At 43.9% G+C, this 18,334-nt stretch overlaps 1 protein-coding gene across 2 annotated transcripts in view; it reads left to right on the top strand.

The window, feature by feature from the left end:
- The window catches only part of LOC119174150 (uncharacterized), a 278,504-nt gene that overhangs the window by 175,634 nt on the left and 84,536 nt on the right, over positions 1–18,334 (top strand). For both annotated transcript variants that reach the window (XM_075896136.1, XM_037424972.2), the window contains exons 20-25: positions 1,572–1,692; positions 4,554–4,754; positions 7,235–7,351; positions 14,315–14,416; positions 14,901–14,999; positions 16,611–16,791. In XM_075896136.1, coding sequence (XP_075752251.1) covers positions 1,572–1,692; positions 4,554–4,754; positions 7,235–7,351; positions 14,315–14,416; positions 14,901–14,999; positions 16,611–16,791 — 821 coding nt within the window. The remainder of the gene's footprint in view (positions 1–1,571; positions 1,693–4,553; positions 4,755–7,234; positions 7,352–14,314; positions 14,417–14,900; positions 15,000–16,610; positions 16,792–18,334) is intronic.

Below are 18,334 nucleotides of genomic sequence, written 5' to 3'. Positions count from 1 at the left end.
AAAGGCCTCTTCCATGTTCCACTAATGAGCCCAGTCCTGTGCTTTCCGCTGCCACGTTATACCTGCAAAACTTTTCAATCTCATCTACCCACCTAATTTTCTGCTTCCGCTTCATGTGTTTGCCTTCTCTGGGAATCCAGGCGGTCACCTTCAATGACCAGTGGTTAACCTGCCTACGTGCTGCGTGCACGGCCCTCATCTATTTCTTTTTTTTCTTGATTTCAACCATGATATCCTTAACACTGGTTTGTTCCCTGATCCACTCTGCTCTCTTCTTGTCTCTTAAGGTTACACCTAGCCCCGCCGCGGTGGTCTAGTGGCTAAGGTACTCGGCTGCTGACCCGCAGGTCGCGGGTTCGATTCCCGGCTGCGGCGGCTGCATTTCCGATGGAGGCGGAAATGTTGTAGGCCCGTGTACTCAGATTTGGGTGCACGTTAAAGAACCCCAGGTGGTCAAAATTTCCGGAGCCCTCCACTACGGCGTCTCTCATAATCAAATGGTGGTTTTGGGACGTTAAACCCCACAAATCAATTAAGGTTACACCTATTGTAATTCCTTTCTATCACTCGCTGTGTCGCTCTCAATTTAAGTTAAACCCTCTTTGCAAGCTTCCAGATTTATGCTCCGCAAGTGCCGGTAGGATGCAGCAATTAGATACGTTCTTTTTGAGGGATAGAGGCAATCTGTTATTCATGATTTGAGAATGCTTGCTGAATCTGCTCCATCCCATTCTTCTAGTTATTTCTGTGTCATCGTTCAGCTCCACGGTTGCACCTGTCCTAGGTGCACATATTCCTTTACAACTCCGTGTCTTTCCACCTATGGCAAAGCGCTTTTGTCTCTCGAAACCATGGCAGTGGTGTTCATTGCATATTTTTGTGTATTGCAGAAAATATTGGCGAGTGTTGCAAGTGAAATAACCAGCCGGTACCAGCATTTCTTTCCCATCTTTCACATTGTGCAGGTCTCAACCTTGTTGCTGTGTTCACCTGTACCTTCAAAATGCATTTGAATCATCTGTATTTACACACCAGCATTGCTGTTTAGGGAGAAATATGTGTTATAAATGTGGTGACAGCTACAAGATTTCCGTTAATTGATTTACCATGCAGCTTCAAATCTATACGATGAGCATGTCATAATCTTAATAAGAAAAACATGCAGTATAAAAGTCTGTTAATAAGTAGTCTACTGATTTTATCACATATACTCAATTGGAACGCTGCCAATATTGTAGTTTGAGGGGTGACTTACCATAGCATCTAGAGAAAAACAAAAAATAATAAATAAAATAATTTTGTCTATCCCTGCACTTTTTAGACAACTATAGTTTGTGAATTTCGCTATTTGATCGTACGCGAGGGTCGACATCTGGTAACATAGGTCTGGAAAACTCGGGTTACATTAGAGTAAATATGCTATTAGCAATTATGTCTAACTGTGTATTTTAGCCCACAGAAGGACTAAAACAGTGCTGCAGCCTACAAGCAGTTCTCAAAAGATTTGTTCAAGAAAAGAAAAAAAAATGAGCATTTTATAACCTGGACTCCTGTTCATGTTGCATCAACAGGTCCAACAACAAGGACGCATGGGACCGCTACATTGAGAATGCAATGAAGAGCATTCGGCAGTGCACTCTTCGTGGGCAGTTTGAGTTCAACTACGCCAGTACGCCGCTGGACATCTCACAAGTAAGTGTTCAATTGAATTGCTTTTCCTTTGTTGAGCATATGCATAGTCAGTCTGCCGATAATGTACGCCTTTCTCACGAAATTTTTTGGCCAGAATTTTCTGTGTAATTTATAGAGCTGTGCAAATATCAAAATTCCCTGTGCATAACAAGTTCAAGTATTAAAGTTCGAGTACAAATCAAATCAAATATTTTTCTATCAGCTTTTGAATATTTGTTTATTGCATGGCAGTACTTTGCATGGTACAAATGAGGATGAAGCAAAAAGACACACGAACGAGCACAATCTAACACTAATTTTTTTGAGTAAGTACTTCGAAGTGTAAACTACAGAAAAACTTACCAGGCCTGCACAGAACACGGAGCACAGTTACAGTGAAAGCTGGAAGAGCAGCCTTTTTAGAGCCTTTTTAAACACGTTCTTTAGGTAACTGCAACAAGCATACTTGAAATTTACCCACTGTGCCACAAATCGTAATTTTTGTGTATAGGGAGGCATCCACGATTCTATTCTGTTACCCGCTGCACACTTGCAAGTATTTTGATCATTTTTTTATGCTGTGGCTGATGACATTGAAGGATTATGACTGAGGCATTTGTGATAGGTTGGAGCATTCCATGACCCACTTGTAACTGAATTTGCACTGTGTGGCACCTGGTTGTTCCTTTGTCGTTCTAAAACGCTTTATTATAAATATTAATGCAATTTCTTTCCCGACGCACGTGAAGCCTGCCTAGAGTCAATTTGCAAAGGAGTTTCAAGTGCCGGCGTGGCATAGTGATAGAATACTGAGCTGGCAAACATGGGACCCAAGTTCGAATTTTATTGTGTCCTAAATGTTTTTACTTAGTTTCTGTTTCCTTATTTCATGTGGTAGTAGTTACGGACGCCGGTGGTGGTGGCGGACAGCTACAGCACCAAAAATGACCCCTGTTGTGATCTCATCACAGCTTTCACAGTAAAAAGGTTCCAATCTCTAAGCACAATCTTATGAAATAGGAGCAGGAAAGTTTTTATTTTGGCTAGGTTGTTAAAGTGCTGTAGGCATGGTGTTCCCTAGTTTTTAGCAAAGTTGTGGCAATGCAGAGACCGAATTGTATTTATTCACAAGATTCGGTGCAATCACAGTGGTGTCCACAGCCCTTCACACAGGAAAGAAAAAAGCTGTATTTCCGCCACCTCCCCCGTCTTCAACTTCCGTGAAGCCCAACTGATTTGGTAGACATGGGCGTGCTCCCTTCGAATTCAGAGTTGCTAATCTACCCTGTATATGTCAATGTATAAAACCATCTGAAATTTCGAATGCTAAAAATATGCATTCGATTTTTTTTTGGACTTTTTGGTTCGACACGGCATAAATGAAGGCCACCATCTATGCGGCGTAGGTTCGAACCGGTGCTTTTATGCGTCAATTCATTTATGGTCGTAGTTGAACCCTAAAGGCAGCTTTGCGGTGATACCACAATGTAACAGCACAATGCATTTCCATGTAGGAATGGGCGTTTGCTCTAGTTAACGCGATAGCTGCCTAGCAGGGAGTAAAAGGCAGCTTCTCCGCAATGTAACAATACATTGGGGTGAAGCATATCAAAATTTTGAAGGGGTCATTGTCATATAAACTGTACGTTTATATGACAATGACAATGATACAGCACGTAACTGTATTTGTCATCGGGAAGCTCGAATAGTTTGAATAGTTGAAATTTTAGTTCGAATCAAATTGAATAGCTCAAACTATTCAAAATATGTTTGAAAGGTTTAATATTCACTCAGCACTAGTATTTTACACTTGGACGAGTATCAGTTGTTATTGGCCGTCACTAAAGCAGCAGTTTCACTATCTAGTTTCCCTAACAATCACATTTTAAACAGTGGTCTTTGAACTACTAGGCACAAGAATGCCTTTGATGCCTTTGAATGAATCATGTTACCTTTGGTTCACAAAAACTGCACAGACTTGAAACTTCACTCTTGTAGGTCAAAGCAGGAAATGCTTTCAATTGTTGTGTTCTTTGCAGCGCATACTTGCTTTTGGGGCTTACTTAATTGACATTGTCCCGAAAGGGCTGAACAAAGACTTGCAGTTTATTAAGGATAAAACTGGGGAAGTGCTCGCAAAGATATGCGTAGCTGAATACTTCTATTGTGGGAAGATGCAGTGCTAAAGAAAAGTGTGGAGGAACAGAGATGGCCGAAAAACACAGCATGTGCTCATGTCACGCTTTTGTGCCATCTTTGTCTCTCCATGCTGTTTATGTCAATCAATCTGCACCAATTTGTCCAGTTTACTGCTTTGCATTTTACAGTAGACTCCTAATAAACGAAACTCTCTCAAATGAAATTCGCTGCTTAAATAGAACAAATGCTCGTAATATGTTTGGTTTCGTACTTGAATATTATATCCCTGTTTATCTCTCAATAAACGAAACTCCTCTTAAAGGAAACACATTCTCCTGGTCCCTTCAGGCTTGGAGTTATGTACATCGACACTGACTTATATTGAATTTGAACGGGATTGGCTAGAGTTTCACGTATAGACAATTTGTAATTTAAAATGACCCTGTCTAAAGATTATCTGTAAACTCCCCACATCTCGGATGACCTCTCTATATTGTGAGAATCGAAAATTTGCTGGTTCAGTTTTCTTAAATTTGCATCAAAGACATAAAGACATAAATTTCTTTCACTCCTTGTTCCAGGAAGCACATATTAAACGTAGAGGCCTTTTTATCAGGGAGCACATTAGTTCATTTATAGTTCCCATTCGGTTTGTGTGTCTGAAGTGCTAGCTTCTTTTTTTAATTTGTATTTAGGTTATGTTGTGTGAGGTAATTAAAGGCAGTTTTATCTGTGCATTCCAGGTAGAGCCTGCGAAAGAAATTGTCAAGCGCTTTGTGACGGGCGCTATGAGCTTTGGCAGCATCTCCATCGAGGCGCACACCACGCTGGCCATTGCCATGAACCGTGTGGGCGGCAAGTCCAACACTGGTGAGGGTGGCGAGAATGCCGATCGCTGGGCTCTTCAGCACCCAGACAACAACAAGCGCTCTGCCATCAAGCAGGTGTGTGCTTGGATATTTGTTTCATACATACAGTCAACTCTCACTTGTATGAATGTTTAACAAATATTTCAGGATAACGAGCTTCTAGAGAACCCTGGCAGTTTTCCTGCCAAAGTTCTAGAGAACCCTGCGCAAAAATTTTTCAGTTGAATGAACTTTTCAATAGTGGATATTTTAGATTTGCAGCAGCTTTTCAACTAGCTTGTGTAACGCTGTCTCTCCTACTGCGCACGTCTGCACACACCCTTACTGCACACCCCTAGTGCACATCTGAGAACTGGCTAACCTCCCTGTCCTTCCTCATTTATTCCTCCTCCTCCTCCTAGTGCACATGCCCACGTCTTGCATCACGTGCCACATGCTTGCATTTCATGCCGAGACACGCATGCTCGCATCTCTTGTGGGCCCAGGGAGACATTCACAAAAGTGTCGCTCCCCTTTCTCGCCTCGCAAGGCTGATGCAGGCACTGTCTGTCAGTAAAAAACCGACTGCTCATGCTGCACAACCGTTCACTAGCCACCCAGTATGTGTAAGCACTAGATCGCGCGTTCGGAATTGAGTCAGGGGTGTCTTCACTTGGCTTTCGCTTTATGAGTGCCAGCATCAACGTTGCTGCCAGTGTAAGTGTTATCAACTTCTCCTTCACATCTACTCATGGTTCTCTTTAGAGGGACATGGTCCAGGTTTCAGTTGTGTGAGCTTGACCCTCAGAGCTGTGCTCATTTCTCTTCAACAAATTTTCGCATTATTTAGCACTGCTGCAGGCAGGTTCAAATCGTGTATCCTGGCTGAGGCTGTAGGATATATTAAACAGTTGCAAAACTTTATGTCACAGCAACAACCTGTGCCAGAGGCAGTGCGCAGAAACGTAGACTTTCTGGACAGCTTTGTGTCTTCTTATGCTTTAATCCATCGGCTTTCGTGCTCTCTGCAGTTATTCCTGCTTGTTATACAGCCGGAAAATTTTTGCACCGGCCGGCATTATTGGTTGGTGCACTAAACTGCAATAAAATTCACAACAAATGTCATAGAATAAGAAACTTTGTTTTATTCCCTTAACAACGGTTGAATGCACATCAGTTGCTTCAGTATGACTTTCGTGTCTGAAAAAGTTTAAAGCAGATGGGCATGCGAAGAGCAACTTCACATTTTTCACACTCCCATCAGGTCTCAATCTTGTTTCCTTGTGCCTTACATTGACTAAGAGAAGTGCAAATGAATTTGGCTTGACTCTGTTTACCAAAATGTGGTGATAAAAATAAGCCCATTTGGCAGCTTGTAGTCGCATTGCTGAGGCCAGGACGCCACGTTTCTTCCAAGTTTCATATGCGACGCGATGTTTCAAAAAAGCCACGATAGTGCACTTTTGCCTCTCAGGACAAAAAAAAAAAAAAACACTTACAAAGAGCTATGAAACATAGACAACTATGTCAATTCAGCGGATAATATACCAAGAAAAAAAGGTAAACACAAACTACTGTGCTACCATCTATGAAACAAACTAAAAAAAGAAACGGTTTTTAGGCGGCGGGCGATTCTCGGGTCAAAGCGCTTTTGGCCTTGCCAAAACGGCCGGCGAAACACCAGCTGCGGAAGCCAATCGGTTATTAGCGCCAGTTCAAATGAAAATTACCTAGTTTTTTTTTTTTTTTTTCAAGATATGTAGCATTTTACCCGTTTTACTTGACATCTGCTGTGCCCAATGCTGTTCCGTATTCTAGTGAATATTCAGCTTAGTGAACTTTTCAAGTGATCTATTTCCTTCGGTACCCTGAAATGAGGGTTCGCTGTATTCAGTGAGCATCATAATGTGAATATGCAGTCACACTCTAATAAAAATGAACGCACTGAAACCAAAAGACAGTGAAACCGAGGAAAGTTGAGGGGACAATATTTGTAGTGTAGCAATTAACGTATAACTGTAAAATTTTTTCGGGTGGAAAACCAAGATCTGAAATTTACATGCCAGTAAAGCCCCCTCCTTACCCTCTTCTCCCCTTTGAAGATAATTTTGGCTTGCTGAGAAGGGAAGCACTCGCTCGAAATTTTACCCACAGTGAATGTAACAAAATTGAAGTGAACGGAAAGACAATTCGCCACCATTAAGGGCCAGGCCTATAACTTTTGAATATTCTGTTTGATGCTCTATCGAATGAGCTATGGTGGTGATGGGCATCCTCCCATTCGCTTTGTTGGGTGTTCCTGTGCATGTAAATGTGGGAATCGTTAGCCAGCATTGCTCGGAGCCATGACAGCAAGTGTGAGACACTCTCTTAATTCACTTTTTTTTTGTCAGCAAAACAAAACAAAAATTTGATGTGCTTCTATATGGCACACATGACAAGTGTCAAAATGGTAGCTGTAATCAGTTGTTTACTAGTGTAATGATTGTGTTTGTTGAACAGTGGACATATGCAAGAAGCCAGATGCAAAGCCATGCAGTGTGTGATGATGTGTGTTGCACTTATGTTTCTCTCAGGTTGCTTCAGGGAGATTTGGCGTGACATCGGCCTATCTGGCCAACAGCGATGAGCTGCAAATCAAAATGGCTCAAGGAGCCAAGCCAGGAGAAGGCGGTGAACTGCCTGGATACAAGGTTACGTTGCTCCATAAAACAGTTTATTTTTACTTGGAGTCAATAACTCTCTTTCCAGCACCAATGTTTAGCTGTATACTGTCTGGTTAGGTAGCATCAGCTGAATTGCTTGCTAGAGCGGTACCTTGTTTCCACCCTGATGTCACCGAAATGATAAAATTGTACTAGTGCCCTCTGTAGTTAGTCGCTAAAATTTATATTTTACTGTGCACCTCATATTACGCAATAATAATTATTATGGACTAGAAACGTCAATGCTTAATACCAATAAATTTAAAAGAAAAGTATGAACAAACGTATGTTTCTTAGAGGGTAGTTTGTGAAGGCATTATATTTTTTTCAAAATATTTTGCTGATTTCCCAAGTCAGAAGTGTGCTATGTTAGCCTTGTTACAGAATTTGGTGCCTACTAGTTTAGGATGGATGTTGAACCCACAAGAAGTGTCTGTGGATTAGATTGAGAAGCACATATTAAAACTGGGTAAACATTGCTGCATGATTACGGAGTTAGACAAGGAGAGCAGAAAGGTGGGTCTTAAAATTAATCTTCAGAAAACGAAACTAATGTACAACAACCTCGGAGAAGAGCAGCGCTTCGAGATAGGTAATAGTGCACTTCAAGTTGTAAAAGACTGTCTATTTAGGGCAGGTAATAACCACAGAGCCAAACCACGAGATTGAAGTAACTAGAAGAATAAGAATTGGGTGGAGCACACTTGGCAAGCACTCTCAAATTATGACAGGTAGATTGCCACTATTGCTGTATTGGGGGCTGGCTGGTCCCGACGAAGCAGAAGAAGAAGACGGCCGACGGAGACGTACGCGACCGGCGGGGACGCCGACCAGCCCTAACACGCGGGTTGGCGCGAAGCGCCGAAGAGAAGAACAACAACCGCGCTCCACGGTTACCCAACGCACACTGTTTTTATTTTACAGTCGCCTTGAAATCCTGGATGCCAGAGCGGCGCCCCCTGGCATCCTCACATGTCATTCCGAAACCGAAACTGACAACCCAAAACACAACATTCATCCCCTCTTCGAAAGAAGTTCACCTATACACTGTTTATATCTATACATGATTGACACCAACGTATTATACAAGGTATGTACATTAGAACACATGAAAATTCAGAGTACGGCACACTGAACTCACACGCGAGTCCTGAAAATGCACTGAAAAAAAAAAAAAAATGTACACAACTCAGTACAATATTGATTTTGATGCATTGGACCTTTGCACAGAACAATAATGTTCACGAACAGTAATTAACAAGAGTTCTACATCACATAGTCTTCGAACCGATGCGGATTCTGCTGCTTCCGCTTAGGGCGGGCCCTTTTGGGTGTAGAATCAGGTGTCTCTGCCCCTTGGTCACTCGTGCTCTGATGTGACACATCAAGAGCAGTAGAAGATTGTGAAGGCTATGAACGAGCGTTAAAATTCGTGGTCTCATCAGAGCTCGCAGCATGAGCTTCCGGAGAATTTTGCGGACCAGAGTCCGGTTCAACGGTCTCAGCCGTATTTGAAGGTTCGAAGGGAACCGTATGACTTGGTGTACTTGAACCAGCGACACCGACTGGTAACTCATCCCCCCTTGAAGAAGAAATGCCTGTACATGGAGGCCACATGTAACAGTCTGATGCATAGTTGAAAGGCGTGGACGGAACGTGATGGGGAAGACTTTTAGGTGTTGAAGGCGAATTCGTATGAAAAATAACAAGGCGCGAAGCATTCCAGATGTTACCATCACTTAAGCGAAAAGAAGTGGGGCTATTCTGGCCCAAAACTTTGTAAGGACCCCGATACTTGGGGCGCTTGCCTGGCAAACGAACCTTGACTAGATTGCCAGTGCGAACTTTGGACTGCTTTGCACCTCGACAGGTGTCAACATACTTTTTCATTGCTTGTTGATGAGAAAAAACCCTGGTACGGATTTGATCAGGAGAAGACACCGCTATGTTACGAGGCAAAGAGACTATGTCAAGAGCAACTCGCGGTTGCCTACCGTGGAGAAGTTGAGCAGGAGAAACTCCAGTGGTGCCTTGTGGTGTGAAACTGTACGAAGCTAAACACTCAGTCAAGACCTGCTTGAGGGGACGGTGCTCTAATTGGGCGATCTGAATATGTTCCTTCAGAACGTGATTAAAGCGCTCGATTTGCCCATTTGATTGGGGATAGAAAACTGATGACCTCAAGTGCTGAATTTCTCGTTGTGAAAGAAAAGCCTCGAAATGTTGGGACTGAAACTGTGGACCATTGTCCGTAACTATGGCATCAGGAAAACCTTCCCGGCTGAAGATTGAAGACAGAAACTCAATGATGACCTCAGAAGTAACCGTATGTGTGAAACAAAGCTCTGGCCATTTGGAATGGTAGTCGATGAGAGAAACAATGAACCGGGCATTTTGCGGAACATTATGCAAAGGACCGATGATGTCCATGCCGAGTTTCTGCCAAGGCCGATCAGGCCACTGGACTGGCTGCAACGGAGAAAATGCAGGTTTGGAAGACTTGTCAGCTGCCTGACATATATGGCAGTTGTAAACTGCATGCTTGACCTGCTTGTCTAAGGCTGGCCACCAGTACCTGTCTCGGAGGTTCTGTTTGGTGCGGGCAATGCCTGGATGGGCCTCATGGGCAAGCTGTACTAGCTTGTTACAGAAAGTAGCTGGGGGAATCACGCGTTCATCGCGGAAAAGCAAGTCCTCGACACAAGACAGTTCCTGTCGGACTGCGAAGTAAGGCACGAATTCAGAAGCAAGAGCACATTTGGAAGGCCACGTAAATATTTGAGAACTTGAGACAAAGTGGAATCTTCAGCTGTAGCTGCCTGAAGCTCAGCTTTAGTAATGCAGGAAGTAACTAATGAAACAACTTCCTCATCCCGCTCTTCAATAACCGGTATCTGAAGAGGAAGGCGCGACAGTGCATCAGAAACCACGTTATCAGAACCTTTACAATATTGAACACTGAAATTATAAAACATCAGTTTGGCACACCAACGGGAAATGCGAATGGGGCGGCGGCCTTCGGATCCTGCAGAAAGAAGAGCAACTAGTGCTTGGTGATCTGCACGTAATGTGAAGTGCCGGCCCCACAAGTAAACATGCCATTTCTCACAGGCAAAAAGACACGCGAGAGCTTCACGCTCTCTTACTGAATATCTTCGTTCAGCAGGGGTCAATGTACAAGATGCAAAAGCGATAGTGATCAGCTGATCACCTCTGAGTTGTTGAAACACTGCTCCCAGTCCAACATCGGACGCATCCGTCGTGATGACGATGGGAAGCTTCTCATTTAAAATACTAACAGCTGGCTTTGAGGCCAGTATTGACTTAACTCGAATGAAGCTCTGCTCAGCTTCAGCTGACCAGTTAAAAGGCTGTGCTTGACGAAGTAGAGTACGCAGTGGTTCAATAACATCAGCATAGTGAGGAACAAACTTGGCATAATAACCAACAAGACCTAAAAAAGATTGCAAGGTTTTGGCGTCAGTAGGCCGTGGGGCATTGACAATGGCCTGAACTTTAGATTCAATAGGTGTCAAGCCGCAGGAACTGACATTATGTCCTAGAAATTGTAACTCATTCATAGAAAAAATGCACTTGTTATTAAGTTTCATACCACATTCACTGATGTGGTTGAGAACAGTATGCAAGTTAGCATCGTGCTCTTCGCGAGTACGTCCCCACACCAAAATGTCATCCAAGTAACAAAGGGCGCCATTACAACCCTTAAGAATAATTTAAATCATTTTCTGAAACACTGCTGGGGCAGATGCAAGCCCAAAACACACGCGGCGAAACCGAAACAAGCCTTTGTGCGATACAAATGTGGTTAAGTCTCTACTGCACTCAGAAAGTTCAACTTGATGATAAGCGGACGCGAGGTCCAGCTTGGAGAAACATACTGCTCCGGAAAGCTGATGAAGCAGTTCTTCGATGTGAGGAAGTGGAAACCCATCTACGACGATCGCCTTGTTTGGTTCTCGTAAGTCGACGCATAGTCGGAGGGATCCATCTTTTTTCTTGACGACGACCAGTCGAGAAACCCAGTCGGAAGCAGAGACAGGCTCGATGATTCCGCTGGCTTGAAGGCGAGACAGTTCCGCAGAGACTTGCTCACGGAGAAGAGGAATGCAGCGCAGCTTGGCACGCACAGGGCACACACCTGGTCGACGCATCACTTTATGCACAAAACCGCGCACACAACCCAGTTCACGGGTGAACAGGTGGTGGAATTCAGAAGGCGCGTTGGCCGGAAGATCATCTTGGACGTCGACTTGAGCACACGTCATAGAGGCACCGACGATGTTGATGGACAAAGGCCTGATGGCATCACGTCCCAAAAGCGAGCTGCCATTGACAGTTACATAAAAAGTAATGGAAGCAGTGCGACTGCGATAGGAGACCTGAGCTGTAAAATGACCTAATATATCAATCGTTTCCTTGGAATATGTTTGTAGAACGACGCGTGAAGGCAAAAGCCTTCACGCGTTGGAAAAATGACTATGAAAGTCAGCGGCACTGATTAAAGAGACTGAGGCACCAGTGTCCACGAGAAATACAAGGGAACATGGCCCACTGAAGCTACGATGCTGGGCTCGGACGTAGTGTAGAGGCCATCCACATTTAAAACAGTGACCGTATTGGTCTGTGCAGTGCTTGAAGGAGCGGACGAAGAAACTGGTTCAGCAAGATTTGCTGGACGGGAATTGCATACGGACTGAAAATGTTCGATTTTTCCGCACGCAAGACGAGTGCGGTTTCACGCGGGACACTGCGCAAAATTGGCTAAATGCCGAGCCGATCCGCAACGAAAGCAATGCGCGGTTGCGCTTGGAGAAGAAAATTGCGAACCCGAGTTAGGAGCTCAGTGCTGTTCCTGAAAACCAGAATTTGGCAGAATGGGGTAGCCATATTGCCGGCTTCTTCGCCCACACGACGCAGAGAGGCCGCCATGTTAGCCGCCATGGAAAGACTGTGCAGGCAGGCGTCCATGTTGGCCGCCACGCCGAGACGAAGGGCCGCCATGTTGATGCATCCCGTGAAACAAAGAGCCGCCGCCTTGGCCCCCCGCAGCAGAAAGTTGCTGCACTGAATGCGGAGCGAATTGCTCCAACTGGGAGCGAATAAGCTCGTCCTCTCGCGCAATTGAGAGGGCTTCGGATAATGAAATTGAGGAGCCCTTTTGAAGCATGCGGCAGCGGACGTTTTGCAAGGCTACCCCGGTAAAAAGCTCATGGCGGATCATATCGTCCTCGAGCGCACCGAAGCCGCACGACGCGGCGAGCGTTCGAAGAGAAGTAATGAACTCGGCGACTGGCTCGCCAGACAATTGTCGCCTTTCTTGGAATTTTACGCGTGCGAGATAATCGCACGAGGCATCTTTAAAATGCTCATCAAAAAGAGCAACAGCATTCTTGAAGGCATCGCCCGATGCTGGCGTCGTCGACGCGTTGGTGGCGTCCAAAGTATAGAAGAGCTTCAACCCGGCAGGGCTCATTGCATTGAGCAGCAGGGCCTTGCGACGCTCGGGCTTGCCGGCGTCCTCCCTGCCCGCGTCTGCGTAGGCCTGAAACACCAATTTCCAGTCTGCCCACGGAAGTGGCGGGTCTTCGGGCGAATGAAGAAATAGGGGAGGTGGAATAGGAGAAGCCATTTCAAGCAAGAAGAATGGAGAGGTGCAGACGAGAAGAAAATGACGCCAGTACACTGTTTGAAGACGAAGGCAGAGGCGGCGTAGCTGAATGAAGAAGAAATTAAGCGATGCAGCACGCAGCAGCCCCCTTGCTGAGAACAAAGAGCGTCTAGGGTTGGTCCATTAAAAGCAAGAAAAAGACGAACACGGAGAACGAAATGGGTTCGTACACGTCCTCGTCGCCATTGCTGTATTGGGGGCTGGCTGGTCCCTACGAAGCAGAAGAAGAAGACGGCCGACGGAGACGTACGCGACCGGCGGGGACGCCGACCAGCCCGAACACGCGGGTTGGCGCGAAGCGCCGAAGAGAAGAACAACAACCGTGCTCCAGGGTTACCCAATGCACACTGCTTTTATTTTACAGTCGCCTTGAAATCCTGGATGCCAGAGCGGCGCCCCCTGGCATCCTCGCATGTCATTCCGAAACCGAAACTGACAACCCAAAACACAACAACTATCTCTCAAGAGGAAGGTATATAACAGCTGTATCTTGCCGGTACTTAGCTACGGAGCAGAAACCTGAAGACTTACAAAGAGGGTTCAGCTTAAGTTGAGGACGACGCAGTGAGCAATGAAAAGAAAAATGGTAAGTGTAACCTTAAGAGACAAGAAGAGAGCAGAGTGGATTAGGGAACAAACAAGGGTTAAGGATATCATAGCTGAAATCAAGAAGAGGAAATGGACATAGGCCGAACATGTAGCGCGTAGACAGGATAACCGCTGGTCATTAAGGGTAACTGACTGGATTCCCAGAGAAGGCAAGCGGGTTAGGGGAAGACAGAAGGTTAGGTGGGCAGATGAGATTAAGAAGTTTGCGGGTATAAATTGGCAGCAGTAAGCACAGGACCGGGTTAACTGGCGAAACATGGGAGAGGCCTTTGTCCTGCAGTGAACGTAGTCAGGCTGATGATGATGATGATAAAACACTGCTGCATGAAGTATACTAGTGGTATCAGGCCAGCTTTTTTGTATCCCTTTATCCATACTCAGATTGCTTGATAATTTGGTCAGTTCTGTCACTAATGCTAAAGTCAAATTCACAGAAGTTGACTTTACATAGTTTTACAATACCATATTGACATCAATTGAAAGAATAATGCTACAACAATGCAAAAGACTACGTGATATGATCTTGTGTGAAGAAAACCTACACTCGCCTTCTGAAAATGCACCAAACAACAGAATTGGTGTATTGGCACTGAGTACAATCCAGTGTTAATGCTTTTGCTAGAGTATATGTTACCATTATTTTTGCCCTTCAGGTGAGCGTGGACATTGCCAAGACTCGTCACTCTATTCCTGGTGTGGGACTGATCAGTCCTCCACCTCACCACGACATCTACTCCATTGAGGATCTGGCTGAGGTAAGGCTGGCATGTTTGCTGACATCCAAGTGCTTAATTCTGTTTTTTAAATATTTAGTTTAAATATATTTCTAGCATTTTGAGCATCAACACTTAAGTTTTAGTTGTAGCGTTATAGGTTTTTCTGTTTTGAGTATTGTTCAATAAAAAAAAAAGTCGTCACATTTGTGATTGTGGCTTACTAGGTAAAGGATTCGACGGCCGTTTGGCATGGCTGCATTTTAATAGAGACCTAATACAAGTATGCTTACATACCTGAATTGAGCCGTATTTTTGAGAAACCCAGCCAATCAAAATTGTTCGGTAGCTCAGCTGGCTCTCTCATAACCTCAGGGGCATGTAATTTATTGTAGAGTTCATTGAATTAATTTCTCAAATAATAGAATCAATTTTACAAGTGTATTTACAAGTGAAGGTATGCACATCTAGCTTCAATTTGTGAATACCACTTTCTTTGAAAGTATATCATTTTGTCTCTCTCCAGCTGATCTATGACCTCAAGTGCTCAAACCCCAGCGCTCGCATCTCTGTCAAACTGGTGTCCGAAGTTGGTGTCGGAGTGGTCGCTTCTGGTGTGGCCAAGGTACGGGTGGCAAGAACATTAATTGGCTTCGGCGTCATTTTTGCTGTTTGCATGTTACTCTTATGGCCGCTTTGGTGCACTATGGTTAGAATAAAAGTGTGCAAATATAGCAAGTTCTTTCATTCTAGGAGTGCGCTTGCTTGTATACAAGCAAGCCTATAGGAAAAAGCAAAAGTAGTAGTTCATCTTGAGCTTGAGACTGACAGTTGTTTGATGGTTATCATTGAAGGTTATCACTTAATTGTTGTATTGCCATTCGTAGAACATCATGGTAACCTGGAACTTCCATGTAAAAACTCTAAGAGTCATTTTTATGCTTTGTCTCTGTTTAAAGTTATAAAAGCAACTTCACTGAACATGTTTCAGTTCTTTTTGTACTGTCACACACTGTTAATAACCAGAATAGCAGGGGAAAAGGGAGACATTGTGCTATGAAGATTTTTGGCTATCTCTGTGAAAGTGGCCCTTCATTACTTTCTTTTAAATGTATAGCCAGTAGGCTTAAATGTATTCGGTTGGGCATTGGTCTTGCATGAACATGACACTTTTAGAACCACAAGTGAACTCTAGATTTGGACCACTTGGTGTGTTACAACAGCAAGGAAATTCGCAGGGTTTATTCTAGAGGTCTTAAGACTGCAGAGGACACTGCTCGACTGTCAGTTCAGAATAATTTTCAAAACTATTGTAGACCCAGACTGTAGTAATTGATGAGAAACATGACTTTTGAAAAACCGCACTTCCACTTAGCATGAGAGTGTAGTTTCTAAATAAAAGATTTAGCTTGTAGTAGTTTTTGTGACCAACACAGTTGCACATTAATTATACCAAAGTGTAAGGTTTGGACCGAGCAAAATTTATACGTGCTGTGAAGTCCATGTTGTAGATAAGCTTTTGATGTCAGGTTTATGCCTCTGTTCACAGTGGCACTTAATTCTGACAGACGGTGACACCAAAAGAAAGATATGTGTGTGCACATATTTGTGGAAAGTCACTCAACATTGAGCTTTCACCGCTGTGTTTTCCAGGGCAGATCTTTAAAAAATTGAACTCGCCCAGATCCAGCAAACTTCTAAGCATGTGTTTTTAGGGGCGAAGCACCTTATGGCATCATCCGTTTATCTTCCGTTATCATTTGTAACAGCCGGTGGCACGTACATACCCGAGAGAGCAGTTATGTGGTAGGTATGTGGTAGGTAGAGGTATGTAGTAGGTAGCCACCTATCGTTTAGTTCTTGGAATGTCGAAGCTCCTTAAGTCGTGGGTCGTGCATCCTCGATGTATGTAGTAGGTAGTTACTTCTTGTTCAGTTCTTAGAATGTCCGCTAGATGGCGGTACTTGTATATAATCAATATATGATGAAAAGATGCAGATGGTGGTACTTGGAGTGTTCACTGGAGGGACGGACATATAGACAGACAGATGCACAGACGGATAGATCGACCCACGGTTGGACGGACAGACGGATGTACGAACGGACAGACGGACGCTTTGCCCTACTCATCATTTCGTCAGTCCGTGGATATGCTGCGATTTTTTTTTTCGCTGTTGATGTTTCTGTTTTGTGTGTCAAAGATGCCAGCTTAGCGCAGCATGGCTCTGCTTCCTAGGGCAAGGCCGAGCATATCACGATCTCGGGCCACGACGGAGGCACGGGAGCGAGCAGCTGGACGGGCATCAAGGGCGCCGGCCTGCCTTGGGAGCTGGGCATTGCCGAGACGCACCAGACGTTGGTCCAGAATGACCTCCGCTCACGCATTGTCCTGCAGGCCGATGGGCAGATACGCACAGGTATGCACGGGTTCCTACACTCTTTGTTGCAGAGTGAAAGCATGGAAGAAAATTGGACAGGACATGAATAAAACAGCTATGAAACGTTTGAAACACAAAAGTTGTCTTCATTGCCTTACATAATCATTGTCATCATAAAGTTAAGCTTTTGTATAACTAACATAAATGTGTAAAAATTGTAAAATATGGCTTTAAACACAGAAATTTCCTTTGCAAATACGAATGTAATGCAGACACTTGCGTACAGATGTGACTTTATTGTAACAAGCATAGTCTGTATTTTGTCAATATTAAACCCTTTGACTGCCTTAAGAAGAATATGCCCTAATGTCAGGAAAATTTTTTTGCTCAATTTGTAGAGCTCCTTTTTTGTTTTCTGATTGGAACTGTACCACTCTTTCAGTTTCATGGGGTTCTTTTATTTTGAAAATCGTGTTAAAAATAATATATTGCAAATGTGGCATCACCATGTGGCAATACAGTAAAACATGGCAATAAGATGAAAGCCAAGAAACAAATGGCCCAGCATGGACAAGTGTGGCCACCTAGTGTCAAGAAACACAATTGTGATGACTCTACAGTAGACTATCATTAAATGAAGCTTGAAGGGACCGGGAGAATATGTTCTATTTAACAGGAGTTTCATTTACTGCAAGGTAAATAGGGCTACAAAATACAAATAGACAACCAATTGCGGTTTACCCTTGTCACACGAGTAGTCTAACAGCTCTTAAGCGAGCCCTTGAGATTACGCTCCTTCCCATCATTCATAGGTTCATTCTAGCAGACTTAATGTCTTGAGAAGGTGTTGAAGTATTATTAGTTAGCTGCCATCTCGTAATATTGTTACGCATGATCATGTACTATGTGTAATATGATCATGTACTATGTAATATGTACTATGTAGTATGTACTATGTAGTATGATCATATACTATGTAGTATGATCATGTACTATGTGATGCCAAACAGGCAAGAAAGGTGGTCCACACTTGCCGCCATGGCAACAAGTGGCGCTGACTGATGCTTCCTCGTTTAAGACACATATATACCCCATAAAGTGCACGGGGCCATAGCTGCAGTGGTAGCTCAGTTGATAGAGCATCGGAGATTACAGTTACTTCTAATAACATCCACTATACTCTCTGTGGCATTATTGTTTGTTCTCATTAAGGCTGTTGTACATAGTTACATGACAACGGGGACTACAGTTAATCAGCTAACGACCATTTTCGTAAAAGGGGGCAGGCAACCCCTGTTAGCGCCATAAACTGACATGGTGGCCCCCATGTTGTACGCGAGCAGCTCGGCTCCCAAAGAAATGTGCAACCAAAAGCATGTGACCTGGACTGTGGCAACGATGGAGGCGTTGATGCACATTTGGGAAGATAAATTACGTGTATAAGCACTGTCACAGAAGACTTACTATTTTAATTAGCCTTCCATCTTCACAACACAGCAGTCACTGAGATGCATAGATATGTGTTGAAAAGGAATCGATTTTGTGCAGGATGGTGCATTTCATGAACTTATATAATCATTTG

This window comes from Rhipicephalus microplus, chromosome 5 (genome assembly GCF_043290135.1).
Source record: "Rhipicephalus microplus isolate Deutch F79 chromosome 5, USDA_Rmic, whole genome shotgun sequence".
Lineage (NCBI taxonomy): Eukaryota > Metazoa > Arthropoda > Arachnida > Ixodida > Ixodidae > Rhipicephalus > Rhipicephalus microplus.
This window is presented reverse-complemented; position numbering and strand designations above follow the sequence as displayed.